This window comes from Danio rerio, chromosome 12, assembly GCF_052040795.2.
Source record: "Danio rerio strain M-AB ecotype USA chromosome 12, GRCz13ab, whole genome shotgun sequence".
Lineage (NCBI taxonomy): Eukaryota > Metazoa > Chordata > Actinopteri > Cypriniformes > Danionidae > Danio > Danio rerio.
The window spans coordinates 17391774-17416428 of NC_141032.1; the positions used below are offsets into that span (position 1 = coordinate 17391774).

Sequence of the window (24655 nt, forward strand, 5' to 3'; positions counted from 1 at the left end):
AAAGAATGAATTTTAGGCCAGGCTTTCTTTTTTATAGAAAAAAAATTACTTGGTTGCATATAAAGTGGTTTTTTTCATAAATCTAAATGTTTGAAAATGTAACAACCCATATTTTAAAAAAGCACTTTCTTCAGGGAAAAGGTAACCTGATACACTGTTAACCATGCTATTTAAAAAACAAAAAACTCAAAAACAGAACGGCCACTTGTGTTATTAGATTCTGCAAAAATTAAATAACACTCCACTACAAGAATTTAAGGCAGTGTGAGAGTGAGATTAAAAATGTAAAGTGAAAGAAAGAGGGAGAGACAGAGAAAAAGGGATCTGAGGGTAGAGGGCAGTGAGCTGGATTCAATGCCATCTGACAGGTCCAGCTGGGTGACTGGCTGCCCCAGAGCCCTGCAAACCAGGCAATATGGCGCCCAATTACCAATGCCCATGTGACCATTGCATGGCATCATCAGAACCCATACCCCACTACACCATCCCCCTCCCCCCAAACCCATGCCATCTGTGCAGATAAGCAACAACCTTAACGCACTTACATACAAAATATATAAACACAGAATAGCATTAAACAGTAATACTCACAAACACGTTGTTTAAACCCAGAGATATAGAAGGGAAAACAAAACATACTGAAAAAGTACATTTTTTTTGTTTAGCAAAAACATACCATTAACATACATATTATCTTTACTTACTATCGTCGTTTATCACGAATAATCAAATGCATTTAAATTGATTGAATTTGATTTCTAATGTATTCCAAGTAATCTGAATTTTCACAAGATCTTACATTCTTTTCTTTTTTGCTCTGCACGCGTTTTCTCTGCAGTGCTACTCTGCCACAGTGAACAGATGCTGTGGAATTTTGATAAGCTATGCCAGTCTGTGCCAACCTCCATGACAGGGACTGCTGGGGTGTGGCTGGCATGCAGAAATTAGTACGGTGAACACAGCATGAAGCATATAATAAGGTATAAAAATTGCAAGATGTCGAAAAAGACATCGCCAATGTTTTTTTTTCTAAAATTAAGTCTGAAAATAAACGTCCCTAAAATTTATGTTAAATCTGTGTGTTTATTTGTGGACCAAATCTGCCTCACATTAATACCTTTCAATCACTATAAGAAAGAAAACTGTAAAGATATATCCTACTATCTGTCAGAAATTACAGTGTTTACGAATGTCCCCTTCGAACATATAGGCTAACATTAGCTACACACGCAGTACGTCTGCAAAATAATTTTAAATTAACAAAAAAATGTTCAACTTTTTAAAAAAAAAACGATTTAAAAATGTATTTAACCATTTTTTAACTGACTTAAATCATGTTAACCAAATTTACTGTGACTTTACATATTAGAATATTCATACATTGATTCAAGGCCAATTATATTTATCTTCGCATAATTATTTTTTTTAATGTATGAAATTAATTAATGTGCATGACCGGACCGCATACCTACTTCAACTATTCCACAGTGCAATCATTGCTGTTTCTGTTTACGAGCATATAGATGAACCTATCTTCCCTTTAAAACATGAAGTAATGAACAGATGCTGCTGAATTAGGAAAGAAACACCGTCTCCACCCAGCAGTGTAGCTTTGGCTAGCTTGGCACACAGGCGCAGCTGGCATCGCTGTGGTGGGCTGCCCCGCTGGCCGTGCGCACAGACGCTAAGACATTTAGCGATTTGGCAAGTGCGTGTCTCCTGACTGCCTCGGTTCCGTGCCAGCCCGTGGCCTCTGGACACAACTTAAGATCACCTCGGCTGTGGTCGAATTTAAAGAGGGAGCGCCTTTTGTCTCCTTGTTGGCTATTACCCTCTGGACTCTAAACAAAAATGCTGGAATCAAGAGAAATATTTAGTTTGAGCAGATAATTTGGATGAACTATAACGATTTTTAAGCGGAGCATAAAATTAATGAATTAATGATAATGAATTAATTAATGATTTTTTAGTCTACCCGAAAATAAGTGAACTATCTTTTTAAGAAATGTTGTAAACCAATTGAGCGTCATATTTCCTATGGCGATACAAGCTGAATAATACAACACAAAGAAATTGGTCGTTTAGCCAACAGGAGTAGACAATACGGCAAAAAACAAACAAACAAACAAACAAAAAAGACAGTGTGTATATTAAATCCATAGTGCGACAAAGTGGTACTGAAGAAGTGTTATTTAAAAAGTGTCGGCATATTTTATTATATGCCGACACTTTATAAATATTTTTAATACTTACATTAAAAAAGTATAAGTAATACTTATACATAGCCTATTACTTTTTAATATGGCACTAAAATATAATCTCTAAAAATAGCTACTTTGTGTTCTAAAACGCTGATTTACAGTGAAAAGATTTTAAAAATTCACATAAAATGTAATTATTATATAGTTTAACCTATTTATAAACATAGTAATAATAATTAATAAATATTGTTTTGTCTTTAACAATGCAATATGTAACAATAAGTTTGCTACATCACTGATCTTTGTTTGTGCACGTTTTATAAAGTCCCCTGCGTTGTACGTTCGTGATTGCTAACTATTTTGACCATAATAATAATAATAATATTAATAGTCCCGGTAGCTGTTCTAAAATTGTGTTTCAAAGTGATAACGAAAAGTAAATATACTATGTTACAGACCTAACATCATGAAGTGAAATAAATTGACGAATAGGCTATGTTGATTTTCTAATGAATAGCAATGTCCCTTCACGTTTAATCTATTGCGGAATGTTGCTTCAGTCCAGGATATTTTCAAATCAAATAAATTAAATATTTAAATTAAATATTATCAAATAACAAAACTAATCAGCAATTAAACAAACGTTAATTTTTGTTATAATATTACACTGCACCTATTGTGAATGTAAATGTACAAATGTAAAACAACCCAGTTTTTGACCTATTTTAAAATTATCTTACACAGCTACCAATAATTTCTCATTTTCCAAAGGAAACGTGGAATAATACATTTATTTAAGGCACGGTAAATTAAATTAATTTAGATTGTGTATTTATTTGTCCTCAAAGCGCTTATTTTATCGAATTATTGTAAATTCGGATACTCTCTCTCTCTCTCTCTCTCTCTCTCTCTCTCTCTCTCTCTCTCTCTCTATATATATATATATATATATATATATATATATATATATACACACACACACATATACACATAAATATAAATTATTTATATAGCCTAAAATTAATTTATAAATAATAATGGTCAACTTTCGTTTTATTATTTCTAAATGTGATTATACATCGCCTATTATAATGTTAACTACCCAAACATTCATAATTGTTCCTAAAGCGGGAACTTTGGTATATAAGCTAATCTTAGCATTACAGTCTGACCAATTCTCGTAAATGATAACTCCGGATGATTCTGGAACAATATGCTTCCTTATTTATTGAAGCAAGAAACATACTTGATTTAACATTTTTTGCAACATTTTTCTTTCTTGTGTTTTTACATTATAAACTCGCTTTGGGCTCATGTCCTGAATTCTGTATACACATTTTGTCATTAAGTAATTATTGTAAAAATCGGATTCTTATGCAGTAATGCAAAACTAACAAACAACTTATTTGATTAATTGAATTAATTTGAATAAAAAATATATATTACCCTGCACCGACTGATTTCCAAATAAAGTAAAGTAAATGACACTTTTTCAACGTGGATCAAAAAGTCAGAGCAGGGAAGAATCACCTAACTGTGGAAAAAGGCGTTGAGTTCTTCATATGCAGGCGTACGATCGTGGTGCATGTGTACATCATGAAACAGGGGAAGGTTTTCTGAGTGTACACTGCCGCTGCGAGCTCCTGGTGGTCCGCAAGTAATACCATGAGCAGCAGATGAACGTGAGCCATGCAGATTGGTGTAATGCATAGAATATTGATAGCCTCTTTCCGCGTCTGGTGAAAGTGGCTCCTCTTGTCTCACACCAAAGTTACCATTTACACATACCGGAGGGCTGTGGTGGCCCTCGAAATCTGCACTGATGTATTCTGGGGACGTCCCTTCGGTGTACAGAGCCTCATAGGCCGAACAGAGGGAGTGATTTCGGAGGCTATGAGTGCTCGATCCGGACTGACAATTTGTGCTTGAAAGACGGGAGCACTGATATGGATATGATTGAATGGAGAATGAAGGGGTGGGTGTGTGAAAGCGCACTCCCTCCTGACACTGTTCCGTTAGGAAATTCCTTGAGTTAAGTTGGAGACACCCAGCCACCAGATTGGTCGTGGGCTGGGATAGTCCTTTGCACAATGTCTGAACATAAGAGACTACGTCCGGTCTTTTCCCGTTCCTTAAGATTTCGGACAGGGCCCAAATGTAATTTTTTGCCAATCTTAGCGTTTCAATTTTGGAAAGTTTCTGAGTTTTTGAATAGCACGGTACGACCTTGCGTAGATTGTCTAGGGCTGAATTAAGATCGTGCATGCGCGTGCGCTCCCTGGCATTTGCTTTTTGGCGCCGTACTTTCGAGCGCTCTAACCTAGCCGGAGTCATTTTGCGTTTTTTGGGCCCACGTTTTTTGGGTCTGTCTCCATCACCTTCTTCTCCACAGTCATCTTCATCAACATCCTCGTCATAGTCTTCCTCCCCTGCAATTTCAGACTGAGCCCGGCTGCCCCCTCCTTTCACACTGCCCTCGTCTAAGTCCTCGTCGCCAAGGCGACAGCGCTCCTGCTCTTCGTCCTTGGTTTTGGAGTCCTCGCTCCCGCTGTCATCCACCCAGCCCCCGAACTTCTGCATGTCCGGAAGCAGTGAAGGTTCTTTGAATAATCTTGTTAACATTACGATTCCACTGAAACATAAACAGCGATTAAACAAACGTTTTAAAACATGTTGCAATTTAGTACGAATTTAAAAAGGCTATGTCTTGTGAACCGAACTAACTATTTTTAATGACATGGGATTAATTGGGTAAAAAAAAGTTTAAAAAGTCGTTTTCTTGGGTTTGAGTCTATATGTGAGAGAAAAGTTCTAAAATATCAGCCTATACATTAATGAGAAACAGTGACAGAGAGGCCTTACTTCAACTTCCAATTTCTGTTTTCCTGTTTTATTTATTTATTTATTTATTTATATGGGGAATGTTAACCATTTAATATTCTATTCCAAGTAGGCTAGGCTAAACAGTGCTGAATTAGGCTAAATACCGTTTTAGTCAACCTTTAAACCGCAAATGAAAAAAAGGCGTCGCTGTAAGTCAGTCTAATATTAAAATATAATATGGTAATAAGTATGATTGCAATAGCTAATTTATGGGTTCCATTGAAGAGGGCGGGGTCCCAAAAACGCAGAATGTCCATTTTCAACCATTTTCGTAAATAACCATGCTGTCCACTCTTTTCGATTTTCACTCTTGTTTAGGCTATAAAGAATCATAATACATACAAAAGAACCAATTTATATTAGACAGTTGTTCTCATGAAGGTATGAACATGAGAACAACAATGTCGCTCCAAAATTTATTCTTAAAAAGAAAAAAATAAATTACAGGTCTCTTGTCTTTGTCATGCGTAACAACATTACGTGCTTATTTTTTGTTTTACATTTTTGATAGGCTAAATATGCAGAAAATTGATAACCGATTTGATTATACAAAGCTATTACAAACGTTTACTGACAACCTGTTTGATGTTTACATAGGGTAGCCTACTGTTTGATGATCACCAAAAGAAAGCTTGCATTATTAGTATGTCGATATAAATCATAGAAATGTAAAAAATGAGTTAGGCTACTACAGTGGATCACGTTTTAAATGTGTACATGCATTAAATTGCACAACATATAGGCCTAAGAAAAAAAAAACATAATGAATTGTCAAAAATACCTCGTAAAATAAAAATGATAGGATTTAGAGTAAACTAAATTAACATAACATCTGTTTCTGAGCGAGTCGGGTCAGTTTTTTTTATTATTCACTTTAACATTATAGATTTTCTAATACTTAGACTGTAAAACGCAATAGTTAACTGGGATAATTTATCATAGATGACAAAACTCTAAAATAGAAGAACATTTAAAAATAAATTGATCTTGCATCATATTCTCTCGCGTTAGAAAACTCACCTAGTTTATGGTGCTCTACGGGTGAGGGTGCGTGCGTCTACATCATCTTCACGCTACAGTTCCCTACTACGCTACGAAGACTTAGAAAAAGAGAACGACGATTGTCTTTGATCCGATACGTGTTATCCTTTTCCCGGACTGCAGCGAGACGGTGTGGCATCCCTAGCAAGCAGGGTTACATACCTGCTCTTATGCCAAGCCATATGGTGGGCACGTCACTGGCAGGAGCCATCACATGAGAGCGGGTGATTGACACGCGCTCGCATTCGTAGAGATTGCCTTCCCGAGGGAAGAGGAGCCCACCATCTGTCGCTGCCGCTGCACACGCACCTCACTGAAGAGAAACACGCTTTGCATAGAAACTACACCCTATACACAGCTATATCTCTTTATACATGGCGTGAGGGAATGTGGCGAATCAGATTTTTAAAAACTAACGGCTTTATTTGTACATTAAAATGATTTACATGTGTGTGTATGTGTTTGCGAGGCTTTATTATTTTGGTTTGCTTGTGTGCAGAAAGATTTATGCAGTGACTGAACATGCAATCCTATTTCCGTTTTTATTCTTCTTTTAACGCTTAACGTCGGGTAGCATGGCCTAGCCTATGCCTGTTTGAGGACAGGTGACGTTGATAGTCAGTTTTTTTTTATTGTAATAGTTATTAAAACAAAGCCCTACAAGTGCTAAATGTAAGATTTCATTTAAAAATGTTAAATTATAACATCATTTATTTTGATAGCCTATAAAATAACATCCTGACGATATATGGAGATTTAGTTACTTTAATTTGTAGAGGTGGTGTTAGTGGTTGTGGTCAGGGATAGGCAAAAACACAGCAAATTGTATTTAAAAAAAAAAATACCTCACATTTTTACATGAATCAAAATAAACTACAAAACACAGCAGCCACAAATGTATCAAAATACAATACTGTATATTGAAAATACAAAATGCTTTTACAAGGGACCCTCAAATTTCTTTGCAAACCTTCAATCAATAGGTATATTTGATCAATCCCTTGACCATTAAACTGACTTTCTCTTTCTTTTTAGCACACATTTTGTACAATTTTTATACATAAAGTCCTGTCTTAAAGATGATCTGTTTAATCACTGTAAAAAACATATAATGCAGATAGTGAGTTGGAATAGTACTATATACTGTTGAAACCAAGTTTACATACACCCCCAAAAAAGGAACATAACTATTTATTAAAAAATGTCTGATGGTAAATCGTACTAAACGTTTACTAATTTAGGTCTGTTAGGATTACCTTAATGATTTGCTAAATGCCAAAATAATGAGTTTTTTTTGTGTGATTTTTTTATTAAATTGTACACAGTCAAAATTGTACATACATTTCCTTGTTATTTTTTTAGCTTTGGTTTTAAACTGTATGACTTTGGTAAAATGTTTTGGGTATCCTTTCACAAGCTTCTCACAATAGTTTGCAGGAATTTTGTTCCATTCCTTCTGACAGAATTCAGAGTCTTGCTTCAGAGTCTTGCTCGTGCAAGCTTTTTAAACTCTGCCCACACATTCTCTAAAGGATTGAGATCAGGGCTTTGTGATGGCCACTCCAAAACATTCATATTTATTTTTGTTCACTAAATATAGATTTTTCTTCATGTAAACACATGTCTGCAAACTACTAAAATCTCAAGTTTTAGTAATTTCCATAAATCATGTTTTTTGCAGTTGTACTCTTTAAAGGGTCACGAAACACCAAAACACATTTTTTGAGCTGTTGACAGTCGTATATATAAAACAATATAAAACATGATCATCAAAAAAAAAAAAAAAAAAAAACACCTACCAGCCTTCTGCAGAAACATTCCTGATTTCAAACATTAACAAAAGGTAAGAAATAAAACCCTTTCTTTACCTGTAGAGTGGACAGTCCTCAGTGCTGCATCCAGTGTCATTAGTGCAGCTGCTGGTGCCTCTGGAGCAGTGCTGTCATTCCACCTCACCATGAGCATGTACAGTACAGAAGAACCTTCATGTACAATACAGAAGAAACTAGTCATTTAAAGAAAAACTCATGACATACTATTAAAACAATAGGCTAGTCAAGCACTCTTCATAGTCTTAACTACAACCAAAATGTAGATTTAACTTGCATTATAATCCGTGGTGACAAAAAAATTGACCCTTGCTTTCAGTATAAATCAAAGACATTTGTGGTTTTTAAGAATTAATGAGTGTATTTTTAAACAAAAACTTTGTTAACATTCAGGCAAAAATAAACTATTGAATTCATGCAATAAAAAAGGTTTATGGCCTGTGGCTTACAGTAATTTGACTCATTTTATATTATTGATCTTTAAGAAATCACAGAATATTGGTTAGTTTTGTTATTTTATATTGTAATGTACAACAATGAAAAACCAGCCTGTTAAAAACACACCAATCCACTAATGTAAAGACTAAAGAGACTTTTTTGTCATTACAGTGATACAAGCAATAATAACAGCAGCAATAAAAAAATTTATAGAAACGGACAAAACAATAAACAATGACAACTGCAAAGAATTATATAATTATATAACGGCGACGCAGTGAAGCAGTTGGTAGTGCTGTCGCCTCACAGCAAGAAGGTCGCTGGTTCGAGCCTCGGCTGGGCCAGTTGGCATTTCTGTGTGGAGTTTGCATGTTCTCCCTGTGTTCGCGTGGGTTTCCTCCGGGTGCTCTGGTTTCCCCCACAGTCCAAAGACTTGCGGTTTTGTGATTTAACTTTTCAACTATGAAAACAAATTTTACAAATATATATTTTGCCACGGGGCAAGGTAGTGGCGCAGTAGGTAGTGCTGTCGCCTCACAGCAAGAAGGTCGCTGGTTTGAACCTCGGCTCAGTTGGTGTTTCTGTGTGGAGTTTGCATGTTCTCCCTGTCTTCGCTTGGGTTTCCTCCGGTTGCTCCGGTTTCCCCCACAGTCCAAAGACATGCGGTACAGGTAGGCTAAATTGTCGGTAGTGTATGAGTGAGTGTGTGTGTGGATGTTTCCCAGAAATGGGTTGCGGCCGGAAGGGCATCCGCTGCGTAAAAACTTGCTGGATAAGTTGGCGGTTCATTCCGCTGTGGCAACCCCGGATTATTAAAGGGACTAAGCCGACAAGAAAATGAATAAATGAATATTTTGCCACTGAATATTTAAAACTTAAGGTAAACTAGCAGTGTTATGCTGCTTTAAAACAGCACTTTCACTGTAAACAACAGGCTAATAAAAAAAATAAAAATAAAAATTAAATAAAAATTAACAGGAGGAGGTGTTAAAGAACCTTCGTTCTCCGTGACACTAAAAGGCTGAATATCTTTACAGATGAACAATGCAATAGCATCCGTTATTGCCGTAGAGCGAGCAGAATTGTTAGCAAGCGGGGCATGCAAAAAAATTTCAATGCTTTTCTCACCACTTTTGGAGTTGGTAACTACAGGTGAATTAGAGCAGGAAGCAGGGGATGCAAGAACACGGAAAGATGCTTCCACAACAACACAGTGGAGCCGCTTCAAGTGAGATATCAGATTAGTCGTACTGTCCGTGTATTTACAGATGTGCGGCACATTTTGCAAATTGCATCTGTCTTGTCAAGACGTCCATCTTTTATATAAAAACCATAACGTTGCCATACTTTAGATTTAAAACTCAGTGGGGAATAAATTGTCTCGGCGTCCGACGTGTTTGTTTTGCTTCTCACGCTTTCTGAGGGCGCACCACTAGCTTCATCCGCACACCTGATAAACTGAGTTGTAGTGTAAGTGTACACATGCGCAAGTGCGTTGCTAAGGCATACTTTATGTAGGTTGATTAAATTATGCGCCCAAAAACAGGTTGACAACACTTGTTAATAATAAAAAAATACATTCTATATTAAAAATATAAGTTGTATTTTGGAAAAACCGATGCATCTCGCAAAAATCGATGCATCTTGATTTGCTTTCAAAATTTCATTCATCCTCTGCTGCTCTACCGATTCACGCTCATCGTGCACGCTCATGACTGCGTATCGATACATATGGGTTAATCTTCCAATCCCAAGTGTACACATTGCTTAATACACACAGGATGTACAGCAATACACAAATATCTTTACAGATGAAAACAATTAAAGGATTAAAATGTTACAAAAATTATTATTTTCTACATAAATATAAACAACACTGTTTCCATGCCTTCTTTACCTGTTTTTTTCTGTTTATTTATCTGAATCTGTATAATGCTATTATTATTATTGGCAGTATTATATATATATATATATATATATATATATATATATATATATATATATATATATATATATATATATATATATATATATATATATATATATATATATATATATATATTTGTTTAAATTAGAACAAGTTTAGATTTGTCCACCTGTGGGGTTTTGGAGACGTCTGCATCACCATATGGGGTATAAGAACAGGACGTGTGTTTTTTTTTTACTGTTTTTTAACAACACTTCGTTATTCTTGTTCATTTATTAGTTTGCTGGAAATTAGAACTGAACTTAGAAATAGTTTTGAAACAAATTTTTGTGCTTAACAAAGGAAATTAAATATATTGGCTTATGGATGTCTTCAGTGGAGACCGTACAACACCGTTTCCTTGCTCCACCAAAATAAAGGAGTAAAGAGAAAGAAAAGAGGCTGAATGGAGGAGGCTCATTCTTTATTCTTACTGCAGATTGTCTGTTTAACTGTTTTCACGCTAGTGAAGCATTCAGTTTTTCCATTCAGTTTATCCACTTACTAATGCTTTTGCGCCATGTGATTTAGACTAAAACGCTAAAATTGAATCCTTTATGTGCATGTTGCTTAATTTCCATTTGTACTCCAAGCATTGACCACCTTCTTAAAAAAAATTCTGTTTAGATCTCAAGCCTAGGCAAATAACTGAGAAAGCACCAATCTCAAGCCCCATTTTTATGATGTCATCATGTAGACCTATTACAAAGTATTTTACAGTATTTTAATAAACAAAAATACAAGACACTAAAGTATTTTGATACAAAACATTAATCCATTTTCATAAACCCCATAAAAGACAATTTAAAAAATACTATTTTGAATTTAAAATACATATTTTAAATCCATGTATCAGAAATACTGCCCATCACTGGTTGTGGTAAATAAGTAGCCAATAGTCTACCCAGCTTCTGGTGATTGTCAGCAAAGATAATGCCCACTTTAAATGATTAACTGATACTGGTATTTTTGTATTGTTATTTGTAACCTTTCTAACTTTGACTATTTTTTTAAACTAGAAGTGCATAATTGGTACGTTTAAACAGGAATTTATGAGTAGGTAAAATTAGTTAAAGAGCCATGACACCCCCCACTTTCGGTTAAAGTCTACTTGAGAATTTTTTCAAAAGATGCATGATTAATGGGCGTAGAACTCCGCGAGCATCGGGCAGGAGTGGGCGTGGCCATTAGGGGAGAGAACAACTGTTGTAGCCAGTTAGCTCAGAAAATGAGACAAACCGTGAGGAGACGCATGAGTTTATAGTTTACAAAGTTAAAATGCAAAGAAATAAACAGTGATTTAGTGCCCTGCTACATTTGTTATTCGTAATTTCATATACACATAACCACAATTTATATCATTATAAAGATGTGTGTTCATGTAAACAATATAAATGAGGACTTCTCCCTCAATCCCCATATCCAGCAGACTCAGTGCAGCAGGTCTCCTGACCTGTCTATTTTAACCATTAGCCCTGCTGGTAATCTGGACGATTTTGGCAAACACAGCAGCACAGTGAAGTGTCTGAATGTGAACGAACTCCTGATAAAAGACAGCCTCCACTATTCTCTAATTCTCGTGCTGCTCTCCCGACAAAAATGCTAGCAGCACACACACAGCTTTGCTGTATGATCGGCCCTGACAAGATCGCGGGGGAAAGCATGCAACAAACCCCGTGGATCATGGAAACAAACGCATATGAGCCTTCATGAACGGCTAAAAACTGTGTGCTTGGGTCCGTGTCTCAAAGCTCGAGCTTGACTCTGGCAGGTCTGGCAGGTCTCATGAATAATTAAGCAGCCGGCTCTTCTCATAGGATAAGAAAACTCCGCTATGAATAATAACGAGAAACCGACGCGTCATCATTGCACTTGCAGTACTGCGCTACGTCACCGATTTTGATCCCGTCCCAAAAATCATTTTAAACCCGGAAGCTGAAATTAGCTGACAAAAGCTCAAAATTATCCAGTTTTCCCCACAATTAAAGCTGACAGGTGCTAACATTGTCTTAACTGATGCTCAACACACACACATCTGTTAATATATAAAAAAAAAGTTCTCCAGGTTGTCCTGAACCTTTAATGATAATGTGCCCCTCCAAATAAAGTGATTAAGTAAAGATACATTAAAACCAGCAAGCATTTATAAGCCATCTAAACATAGCCTAGATGTCTAGGCTAAAACAAAAATGACAGCTAAATTTGGGCTGTCAGTGAAAATTTTATAGACGTCTAACCTAAGCCCAAGATTAGACTAGTCTTCATTTAGATGGCTATTCAACAACTACCAGTGTTGTGCAAGTTACTTCTAAACTGAAATACATTACAGATTACTTGTTACTGTTATTTAAAAGTAATCCATTACCTTACAATATTATTGTCTCAGAATTGTAATATGTTACATTAATCTTATATTAATTTTTTGTTACTTTTACCAAAATAACTACAGAATTAGAACTTTACATTCTAAAATGACAAAATGTACTGCATAGCATTTTACATCCAGTAGAAAGCGATATGATGTAGCAGAATGACTGTGACCTACCCAGGCTACTAACAATATATTATAAAATTGGCAACGTGAAGGCTCAAGACAATGCAAGAAAGGATGACGGTCAGAATCACAAATGATCTGTTGAAAGTATTATAGAGGTAAAGTGATTATCTGGCAATATCTGTGAATAGCTTGGCTATATTCATATTAGACAAAACAGGACTATATGTAAACTGTAAATGATGAACAGCTTTCTCAATATAATGCTTGTGCACTGATTTCCTCTGTGGGCAAAACTACTTGTGAACTCTCAAATATACGCTGCCTCCGTGCAAATTTTATCACGCTCTCTCATGCACTGCTTACGCACAAATTTTCTTGCACGCTCTCAGTACACTGCTCGGTCAGTGAAATTATATGCAGACTCACAATTTGTGTCTTGTGTTCCCTCTTCCTTTTGTGCTTTTTGATATGATTTATATTGGTCCACAAATTAACAATAACCAAAATACTAAAATAGACTTACTTATTAAATTTTTTATCTAATAATAAATAAACCATAATATTTTTGGCTGTATGTTATATGATGAGATATTTCCAGTTTCAAACACTTAAAGACAAATAGAATAGACATTGAATGTAAACAATTTATTTTAAAAAACATATATTAAACATCCAAAAGGTGAACTACACTAATCAAATAAAAACATTTAAACAAAAATATAACTAACACAAGCAGAAATTTAACTAATAGAAAATAGGCAAACACTGGATAAGGTATTATAGCCTACTGTACTATTCGCTCTTCAAATAAATCCCACTATCAATCCCATTTTATCATGGCAACTAAAATAAAGTAAACTAGTCTCTGTTGTCTTCCACATTGTTGAAGAGATTTTGGAGGACATTTTTGCTGTCACCCTCTTCATTTTATGGAAAAGCTGTTCCACAGGGCCCATGAACACACATATTGACATGTACAGTGTTTTGAACAGTACTATAGTAAAGTACTTCAATTAATCTGTTGTGGTAATACTATAGGTGCTATGGTAACACAAGTGTTATATAAACAAATTACCCAGTGCTTTTTTTTTTTAATTTTTTTTTATAGGGTATATTATTCTACCATTCACCACACTTTACTCTTTGTATTTAATTTTATCAGTTCACTATTCTTAATACTACAGTATGCTGAAGCATTCATTAACAAGTTGTAAATATTGTAGCCTAAAACATAGGCAGTATACCTAACCATTAAAAACACTAGTATTTATTATAGAATTTACCTTAACCTGTAGGTAAAAAGTGTAGCAATACATAAACCATATCAACATTCCTGAGACAACAATTTAACAGGAAAATCTCTGGAGTGCAAAAGCATGAAAAGAGGAGGAAACACAAGGCACAAATTTTGAGTCTGCATCATCGGACAGAGCGAGAGCAGATGATTTGCACGAGAGCAGCCAGTTTTTTGAGTGCACATGAGGAGTTTTGTCCAAGAGTAAAGGAAACTGGCACGTTCACTCACTAGTATTTCATGAATGCACTCTCCACTTGTAATACTGCGCTTAAGACATTTGTCAGTGAAATAGTGCCATAATCACGTACGTCCATTTCACGAATGTACTGTCTTCTGCCATCTTTATCTATTTGCCGCTTTTACGCTGACCGTTAGGGCTTAACCTTACTGCAAACCAGGCTGAGCCAATAGCCTGGGACCTCAAATTCAGAGGCTGAAATATTTCCGCATTCAAAGTAAAAAATCCCAATAGCCAGAGGGAGATTAATGACAACACACGTGTATTTTCACTAATCACAAACAGGAAGTAGAACAGCGGTATTTTTTATTTGTTAATGTCTTGCAGACATAAAGTTTGTTGTAAAGCATGCATTACTGAACATGTACATTTTGTAAAATAATTACGAGGAAAATATGACTGAAAATGTATTAGTAATGCCTTACACTACTGCGTCACAGGAAAATGTAATACTTTACTTTAAAACATTACTTTTGTAGCACATTACTTCCAACACTGACAACTACATATTTCTGTCTACTGCCGATGATTTTTGGTCTGTGCTAAATCATTTTTAAATTTGGGCTGTCAGTGAAAATCTAATAGAGGGGACACTATCTTTAGCTCCATCTGACCAAACCGAGTTTTCTCACTTAGACTGAATTATTTGTGAAAATAATATCGCACTTCAGTACACTAAACAATGACAAAGCCAAACAAAAAGGGAGAGAAAGGAGCTGATGAGGAAAATACAAAAGTAATGAAAGCAAGCGAAGGCGCTAAAGGAGCAGATGCTAACGGTTGCACCGATTCATCAGTTAGCAAGGACGATCATGACAATTATGCTTGCTATCAATACTCTTAGCGCTTTTGTTAACAAGAAATTTGATGATATTTCAAGTTCTCTTTCCACACTAAAGAATGCAGTGGACAAAGTCATCAAGCGAGCAGAAAAAATAGAACAAACGGCAAATGAACCCGAAAGCGAATAGATGCCCTGGAGCAGCTGTGCTCAAAGCTAAATGGTGAGGCGACACAAATGCAAGCAAAAATAGAAGACTTGGGATCACGCAAACTCCTTTCCAAGACGTGCAGGTTATCTGAGTCTCTCATGGCCAGAGCCTACACTGCTGCAGGTTAGACCTCCTCCGGTCTGCACGTTATGGCCACCTATCAACGCTATCAAGCCGAAAATCTGTCCGAGATGCAGGAGGGAGGTTCTCCCCCGGGCTTGCTGCATGAGCTCTGAACGGCAACCGATTATGCTCTCATGACCACCAAATCGGCTGCTCGTGCCCTGGGGAAGACGATGGCCACATTAGTGATCCAGAAACGGCACCTTTGGCTGAGCTTGGCTGATATAAGTGACGTTGACAAAGCTTGCTTTCTTAACGCTCCCATATCCCAGGCTGGCCTGTTCGGCGACACCGTTGGGGAGCGATGAAAGAGCAGTCCAAGGCGATGGGTGAAGTCATCGATCAGCGGGCTCGGAAAACTGCTCCTCCCGCTGCCCCTTCCGCTGCGGCAGCTCTTCACCGAAGGCGGTCACCCGCGGCTTCAACATCCACTCCGCTTCTGCTGCCTGCTTCACCGGCCAAGCGGCAACGGCGAGCCTCCCGCAGGACCGCAACGCCACCGCCCCAGGGCGCTGTTAAGTCTGGTAAACGGGCCGCGAAGCGTTCCCATGACGGCTATTTGGAGAACAGAAAACCTGCTCTTTCCTCGGTGGGGGGCTTCAGGATTATAATTCAGGATTATTACATCAATCCTCAATGACTCTAAACTCATCGCTGCCGGCCTCCGGGCCAGCGGCAACCAAATTTCCAGAAGAGCAGTTTCCTCTCTCTGGATGTGCAAACCCGAGCACTGCCAGTCTGGGACGCTCCGCCTTCCAGCTCGCAGCGCCGGGACCCCTCGCCTCAGGCGCTCAGAGTGCAACAGAACGGACTTCTTTCTCTCACTCCGGCCTCACCGCAGAATCCAGGGAGGAAGGTAAGAGAAACTTTCTTATTTTCAGCTCTTCCTCGGGACGCTCTGCTTCCCGGGATGAGCACTCCCATCCCGAGCTGCCCCTCCGCTGGCATGTCAGCAATCGCTCCGATAGTGCCATTAGCGTGCGCTCTGCTGGCTTGGTTAGCGCCGCTCAGCACGTTGCGGTGGCTCATACGGAGGGTCAGACTCAGCTATGTTCAGTTCGCTTTTCGCCCTCCCAAGTTCACGGGTGTCCTTTTCACGGCGGTGATCCCTGAGAACGCCCCTGTCTTGAGAGAGGAGATTGCTGTCCTCCTGGCGAAGGATGCAATCGAGCAGGTCCCTCCAGCCGAGATAATGTCCGGGTTTTACAGCACGTATTTCATCGTGCCCAAAAAGAGGGGGGGTTAAGGCCAATCCTAAATCTGCGCAGACTGAACTGTCATTTATACAAAATGCCTTTCAGATTGCTCACGCAGAAACGCTTTATTCAGAGCGTCCGTCCAAAGGATTGGTTTGCAGCCATAGACCTGAAGGGCACATGTTTTCACGTCTCCTTTCTTCCACGCCATCGCCCTTTTTCTCCTGTTCGCCTTCAAAGGACGAGCGTGGCAATACAAAGTCCTCCCCTTCGGGCTCTCTCTGTCTCCGCGGGTTTTTACCAAGCTCGCGGAGGGTGGCCTAGCGCTCCTGCGCCTTGCAGGCATCCACATACTCAGCTATCGCAACGATTGGCTCATTCTAGCCTCGTTCCGTGATCAGCCAATTATGAAGAGACAAAGTGTTTCGGCACCTTGACCAGTTGGGGTTTCAGGTTGGGGAGATCTCTTATCTCGGCCTGGAGCTGGATTCGGTCACTATGGTTGCCAGGCTGATGCTTTCCTGTGTAAACGAGCTTTACAGGTAGATGTCTGAAATGTTTTCAGAGGCTCCTGGGGCATATGGCATCCACAGCCGCGGTCACGCCGCTCGGTTTGCTTCATATGAGACCACTTTGGCGTTCGCTTTGCGATCGAGTCCCCAGACAAGCATGGCGCGCGGGCACGCACCGGGTGCGCGTCACTCCGCTGTGTCTCCGCACCCTCAGCCCCTAGACGGATCTGTTTTTTCTACGGGCCGAAGTGCCCCTAGGGTTAGTATCCAGGCATGTTGTCGTAACGACAGATGCCTCCAGCACGGGCTGGGGGGCCGTGTACAATGAGCATGCAGCCGCGGGTTCGTGGTCTGGACCCGGCCTTTATTGGCATATCAACTGCCTGGAGCTGTTGGCAGTGTATCTGGCTCTCCGCCGCTTTTTACCGGTGCTGGAGCGGAAACACATGCTCGTCAGGACGGACAGCATGGCGACGGTGGCTTATATCAACCATATGGGGGTATACACTCTCGCCGCATGTCTCAGCTTGCTCGCCGTCTGCTCCTTTGGAGTCACACACGGCTGAAATCGATGTGTGCCATCCACATTCCGGGCGAGCTCAACCGTTGAGCCAGTGCGCTCTCACGGCAGCTAGTGTCCCGAGGGAAGTGGAGACTCCACCCCAATTCGGTCCAACTGATATGGGCGCGCTTCGGGGAAGCCCAGATCGATCTGTTTGCTTCCACCAAGAACGCACATTGCCAGCTGTTTTATTCCCTGACCAAGGCCCTCCTCGGCACGGATGCACTGGCTCACAGCTGGCCATCGGGCACACGCAAATATGCGTTTCCCCCAGTGAGCCTAATCGCACAAACTTTGTGCAAAGTCAGGAAGGACGAGGAGCAGGTCTTGTTTGTTGCGCCTCTCTGGCCCAACTGGACCTGGGTTTCGGAGCTCACACGCTTCACAGCGGCCCCTTCTTGGCGAATCCCCCTAAGGGAGGACCTCCTCTCTCAGGGACGAGGCACCATCTGGCACCCACGCCCAGATCTCTGGAACCTCCACGTGTAGCCCATAGACGGAGCGCAGAAGACTTAGGTGACTTACCGCCTGCGGTACTTAACACCATCACTCAGGCTAGAGCACCCTCTACGAGGCATGCGTACGCCCTGAAGTGGAGTCTATTCTCTGAGTGGTACGCTTCTCACCGAGAAGACCCCCGAACTTGCCAGATTAGCATTGTGTTATCCTTCCTTCAGGATAAGCTGGAGCGCAGGCTGTCACCCTCCACTCTGAAGGTTTATGTGGCTGTGATCTCCGCTCATCATGACGCGGTAGATGGCAACCCGCTCGGGAAGCATGATCTAATCATCTGATTCCTCAGAGGCGCGCGGCAGTTAAATCCGTCCCGCCCCCCTCTCATGCCCTCTTGGGATCTCTCTCTAGTCCTAGCGGGTTTGCAGAGAGATCCGTTCGAGCCACTGGAGTCAGTATCTCTTAAAGTTCTGTCTTTAAAGACAGCTCTGCTGATCGCATTGGCGTCATTCAAGAGAGTTGGGGATCTAGAGGCATTTTCGGTCAGCGAATCGTGCCTTGAATTCGGGCCCGGTTACTCTCACGTAGTCCTGAGACCCCGGCCAGGCTATGTGCCCAAGGTTCCTACCACCCCATTTAGAGATCAGGTGGTGAACCTGCTAGCGCTGCCTTCAGAGGAGGCAGGCTCAACCCACTCACTGCTTTGTCAAGTTCGCGATTTGCGCCTTTAAGTGGAAAGAACGCAAAATGTAAGATCATGTGAACAGCTCTTTATCTGTTACGGTGGTCGGCAGAAGGGAAGTGCCGTATCAAAACAGAGGTTGGCCCACTGGTTAGTTGATGTCATCGCCCTCGCTTATCAATGCCAGGGCGAGCCGCACCCTCCTAATGTGAAAGCGCACTCTATAAGAGTTTCAGCTGTTGAGCTAAGCTCCGCCAAGTCAATTGGCATTTCATTGGCCCGTTTCTATATCTTCAGAAATGATTGGTCGTCTAAAGCACTCCCAAAATCTGTTTACACAGACACACGTCTCTGTTTCCTATTCAGGAAACGTGGGTTACGCACACAACCTGGACGTTCTCCCTGTGTTCGCGTGGGTTTCCTCCGGGTGCTCCGGTTACCCCCACAGTCCAAAGATATGATGCTACAGGTGAATTGGGTAGGCTAAATTGTCCGTAGTGTGTGTGTGTGAATGAGTGTGTGTGGATGTTTCCCAGAGATGGGTTGCGGCTAGAAGGGCATCCGCTACGTAAAAACATGCTGGATAAATTGGCGGTTCATTCCGCTGTGGCGAACCTGGATTAATAAAGGGACTAAGCCGACATGAAAATGAATGAATGAATGAATGAATATATTTTTATTTAAAAAAAGGTCTTATTAACAGTTAAAGAGGGTGGTCAGATGAAGCATATGTATGCTCCAGTGGTCTAACGTTGCAGGAACCTACATTAAAAACATTTTGGTGTTAGGTTTAAGTGAAGAAGAAGAGAGTGAGAATAGGGGGTGATATGGGGATATGTTCTTTAATTTCTGTCAGGGACAATGCAATTGCTATGTCAAATACCTTATTTAAAGGTATGTAGTTTATGTTTTTCTATGGGCACTTTTCGAAAGCATTTATTGAATGACTACAAAACTGAGTAATTCACCTGAGGTGTTTGTCCAATTTTTAGGTTGGAATGTACGTGGTTTGAATAACCATCTAAAAAGAGGGAAAGTATTTGCACATATAAAGACATTTAAAGCAGATATACATTTTCTTCAGGAAACACATCTGGAAAAGACGGCACAAAGATGGCTTCCGCCTGCTTGGGCTTCCCAAATTTAACAATCTAAAACTTTACAACAAAAGCTAGAGGGGTTACAATCCTTATTAGAAAAAAACTTTCCATGTATACATAAACTATTTCAGATCAAAATGGTAGGTTCCTTATAGTACAGGGGATAATTAACCAGATGTTAATAACACTAGTTAACTTAAACAGACTAAAGTAATTAAAGCTATCCCAAATCTACAAGACACAAATGTAAGTTTTGGAGGATACTTTAATTGTGTCATGGATCCAACTATTGATAGGCAACCAAATCAGCTTAATATATCCAAGTCTTGTGCAACTATTTATAACAATATTAAGAATCTCCATACACTAGAAATCGGGAGAGTACTCCTCTTTTCCTGACAGATTATTCCTTTTTCTCTTCAGTACATAAATGTTATTCGAGAATGGATTATTTTTTAATTGATTCTAAATTAACATCTAAAACTCATTTATTCATTCATTTTTTAAGAAATTTGGTGACTTAATCTCCCCTCTTCTTCTACCCATGAATAATTATAGCCGAGAAAGTTACCTCCCACTTTATATAGAGCTAACATAACTTTATTTCCTTTCTAGTATCATCTTACCATCCTATTTCTTTAATTCCAATAGAAACAAAACATATCATATATTTGCTTCATTATACATTCAGACCAAACTGTTTTTTTGCCAGGTTGAAAAATGTTTTCCAGTTTGCATCGTCTTTTTAACATTTTATATGCCAAGCACTGCACAGACACAGTTATTATCTCTCTTGATGCACAACAAGCTTTTGACCAAGTCAAGTGGGGATACATGAGGTTAGCCATAGAAGCCTTTGGCTTTGGGCCAGTTTTCAGAAGCTGGATCTATATCTATATCTGCTCATCCTGTAGCATCTGTAATCTCAACAAAATGTGCCTTCTCCCTTTAAGATATGTAGAGGAACACGTCAAGGATGGCCACTTTCACCTTTTTTGCTTGCAATACTAACTGAACCCCTAGCTGTAAGCATCAGGCAACATTCAGAAGTTTATTCTTTAAGTAATAAAGGTCTCTCCCATTAATTATCACTATATGCAGATGATATTTTGTTATATATTTCCAATTACCAGAAATCTGTTTCCTCAATTTTGTCTTTGATTTAAACATTTGGGACATTCTCCGGCTTCACAATCAACTGGAAAATAAGTTAGTTAATGCCTATTACAAAAAAATATTGACCAACAGTTTTTAAAATCCATACCTTTTAAAATAGCAAAAAAATATTTTGTGTATTTTGGAATTACAGTTACCTAAAGATCTATTGAAGATAAATTGGCAACAGATGTTGAACCAGTTGTAGAAAACCATTAGTTTTTGGAGAACACTGCCAATGTCAATGGCAGGAAGAATTAATTCCATTAAGATGGTAGTGCTCCCATGATTTTTGTATTTATTTCAGTCACTCTTTTGTTCCATTCCACAGACTCTTTTTAACCAGTTAGATACGATAATTGTTCCTTATTTAGTGGGATTATAAGACTGTAAGAATTTGAAAGAAACATTTATGTAAGACTAAGAAAGAGGGAGGATTTGGCCTACCACAATTTAAATTTTATTATTGGGCAGCTAACTTAGGGGTTTTTTTTATTTTATTTTTTTAAAAATGCAACCTACTGATATTGATAAAGACCTATCCTGACTTAAAAAGTAGCAGAACTTTTGTAACAAAACATTGCCTGCTGCACTGCTTAATAGTCCAATTAACAATGAATTAACAATGACCCAGCCTAATATGACAATCATTTTGTTATAAATAATTCCCTGAAAATCTGGAAACAAAGCCTATTAAAAGCCTATTTAAAGATTTCAGACTTGTATCTACATAAACCTATATGCCAGAATCCTCTACATCGAGGAGCTGTGTCATATTTCTATAGCATCTTGTATAGACAGGAAGTTGTGGATGAAACCAAAGTTAAGCAAGCCTGGGAGAATGAATTAGGATAAGAGATATATTCAGAGAGTTGGGAAGAAAGCCTTAAGAATATACATGCATGCTCAATTAACATAAGACATCATTAATTCAATTTAAAACCCTGCATAGGTTATACTTATCTTGGGAGAAACTACATAAGATTTTTCCTCAGGAATCTCCACTCTGTAATAGGTGTAAAGCAGCAGAAGAATTCCTAACCCACTTGATATGGTTATGTCCTAAATTACAAGAATATTGGGAAAATATATTTGAATGTTTTTCTAAAGCCCTCCAAAAAAATCTTGAACCATGTCCACCTATAGCTGTTCTTGTGGTATTAAGTAATTTAGAGATGTTAAAGAATATGAAAGACAAGTCATGTTATATGGTATGGTAATTGCCAAAAGGGTGATTTTGAGAATGTGGAAAACTGAATCTGTACCTAAATTTGGTATGATATATCAAAGATATCGTAAACATGCTTGCTTTGAGAGATTGAGATATATCAATAATGACAAATTGCAGATATTTGAAAAACATGGGGACAGATATTAGAACACCTTAATGCATTAGAAGAAACACAAGCTAATCAATAGCCCCTTTCAATAACCTAGTAATTAAACATTAAGTGTAATTGATATTCACTATTCATAATCTATAATATTCTTAATAATGTGCCCAAACTATTATTTGGCAATAAAACTGTATTCAGGATAATGCATTTTTTCTGCTGATACAACAACGTATTTACACATTCACAATTTTAATTCAATAATTTATTAACTTATTTAAACTATTTTAGCATCAATGTGTTATATTCAATGTTTCTTTTTGGCAACAGCAGTAACATGGGTAATGCATAAATGTTCACTCTCTATGTTTGATATGGCTTGAAAGCTTTTTGCAGCTTGTAAATGTACATGGGCAATCTGCATACAGGGATACCAGCAAATGCGGCCATAGTGCAAATGTTTAAACTGGTTAAGCAAATTGTACCAGCTAGGTTGCTAGATAAAGAAATTTTACTTTACATAGCCACACTCCAATATCTGTGGAAAAAACAAATAGTTACAAATATTAGAGAATCATAATAATAATACTAATAATAATAATCAACAGCTTACTTTATACTTTATTTTACTGTTACAAGTCAAAATACAGTTACTGTTATTATACTAAAAAAAATGTTTTCCATAAAATAGTAGTTTATTTATCAAATCTAAATCAAATAATGCTTAAATTAGTTTTCTGTAAATGACAAATGTCTCTAACTAAAAACAATTAAATTGGTGTCAGTGTTTTAAAAATTGTCTTTTTTGTTATGAAATCACAAGCAAACAGTTCTTTTAAAACTGCAGAAGTTCCAGTTTTTGACTGATTTTTTTATTGACTGCATGAGACATTTTAATGAAGATGACTGGCAATGTACAAAATAAATGCAATTAATTACCAAACTTTGCTTAATAAGTGTTATTTTGAGATGTTTAAAAAGTTGTAACACTCCCTATTTTCGTCTAAGATTTATGAAATGAAAGGTGCCTGTGCATTGATATTAGCTTAATACTATATTAAAATACATATAACACATAATAAAATATAATAAAAACAACATTGCCAAAAAACATGATATTAAAGCAGCTTACTCTTACCTTGCAGGGTGGGCAATCGCGATCACACTTCATAGTGCTACAAATTTCAAATGACAACAGTTTTCCTCCTCTTGATTTAGTAGTCCATTTCAGCCGACTCAACAAATGTGCAATACCGCCATCTATTGCGTGGAGTACGGAGCTGCATCAATCAATAAATAAATAAGATACGTGTGTGTGTGTGTGTGTGTGTGTGTGTGTGTGTGTGTGTGTGTGTGTGTAAGATGTTATATATAAGATATATTATTTAATATATAATTATATAATAATAATAATAATAATATATATTATTTAATATAATATAAATATTATTTATATATTAATATAAATAATATTTATATTATTTACCATATAAATTTTTTACTTAAAATACAAAGCCAGTAAGTCTACAATTAATTTTTATGTAAATTTTGCGAGGTGGGTAAAGCTAAATTATGGCTACAAATAGAACATGTCACGAAAATACACCTTAACACTTGTGGATACTGATAACGCAGATGTGATGTATTAACCATTGCACATGCTGCATGGCCAAATACTACAGTGAATCAGTTTAGACTCAGTGGGCTATAAACAGCCAATCTGATGACAAGCTAATTTAAGGCTATGCTCAAGCTATGAATATAATAATAATAATAAAAGAAAAAACCCAAACATCTTATAAATGTTATTAAATTTCCTTACTCAAAGGAATATCATACATATCACAAGGTATTTTGCACAAAAATTTATGTAACCAAATTTAAGGGTTTTTGGGCTAAAGCTGGGTTACACGTAGCTAGAGTAGATTGGATCTATGCTTAAACAAGAAAGTGAAACTGTGGCTATTACTTGCAGGTACCTATACATGGACTTTTGCTTACATGATGGAGTACCATACATATCTTAAGCTTTATTTTGCACAAAAAAAACTGCATGCAACCAAATTTAAGGTTTTTTAGGCTAAAATTGGGTTACTCATAGCTCGACTAGATCTGGCCTCCATTTCAGAAAGGAGGTTAATTGAAAACTCAGAATA

At 38.0% G+C, this 24655-nt stretch overlaps 1 protein-coding gene across 3 annotated transcripts; it reads right to left on the reverse strand.

The window, feature by feature from the left end:
• Positions 1 to 3402: 3402 nt before the first annotated feature.
• neurod2 (neuronal differentiation 2) lies at positions 3403 to 23689 on the reverse strand. 3 transcript variants are annotated; one of them, XM_087274555.1, is made up of 3 exons: positions 23638 to 23689; positions 7994 to 8107; positions 3403 to 4833 (listed from the first exon to the last, which is right to left on the reverse strand). In XM_087274555.1, exon 3 carries the CDS (start codon positions 4821 to 4823, stop codon positions 3732 to 3734), a length of 1092 nt encoding a protein of 363 aa, XP_087130681.1. In that variant the 5' UTR covers positions 4824 to 4833; positions 7994 to 8107; positions 23638 to 23689; the 3' UTR covers positions 3403 to 3731.
• Positions 23690 to 24655: the final 966 nt, after the last annotated feature.

What these genes read in the sequence shown, in the direction of transcription:
- neurod2 (XM_087274554.1), bottom strand. Translation starts at nt 6,307, where the DNA reads ATGGCTTGGCATAAGAGCAG. An exon ending in ATGGCTTGGCATAAGAGCAG is followed by an intron (nt 4,834 to 6,287) that starts GTATGTAACCCT and finishes TTTATGTTTCAG; the next exon opens with TGGAATCGTAATGTTAACAA.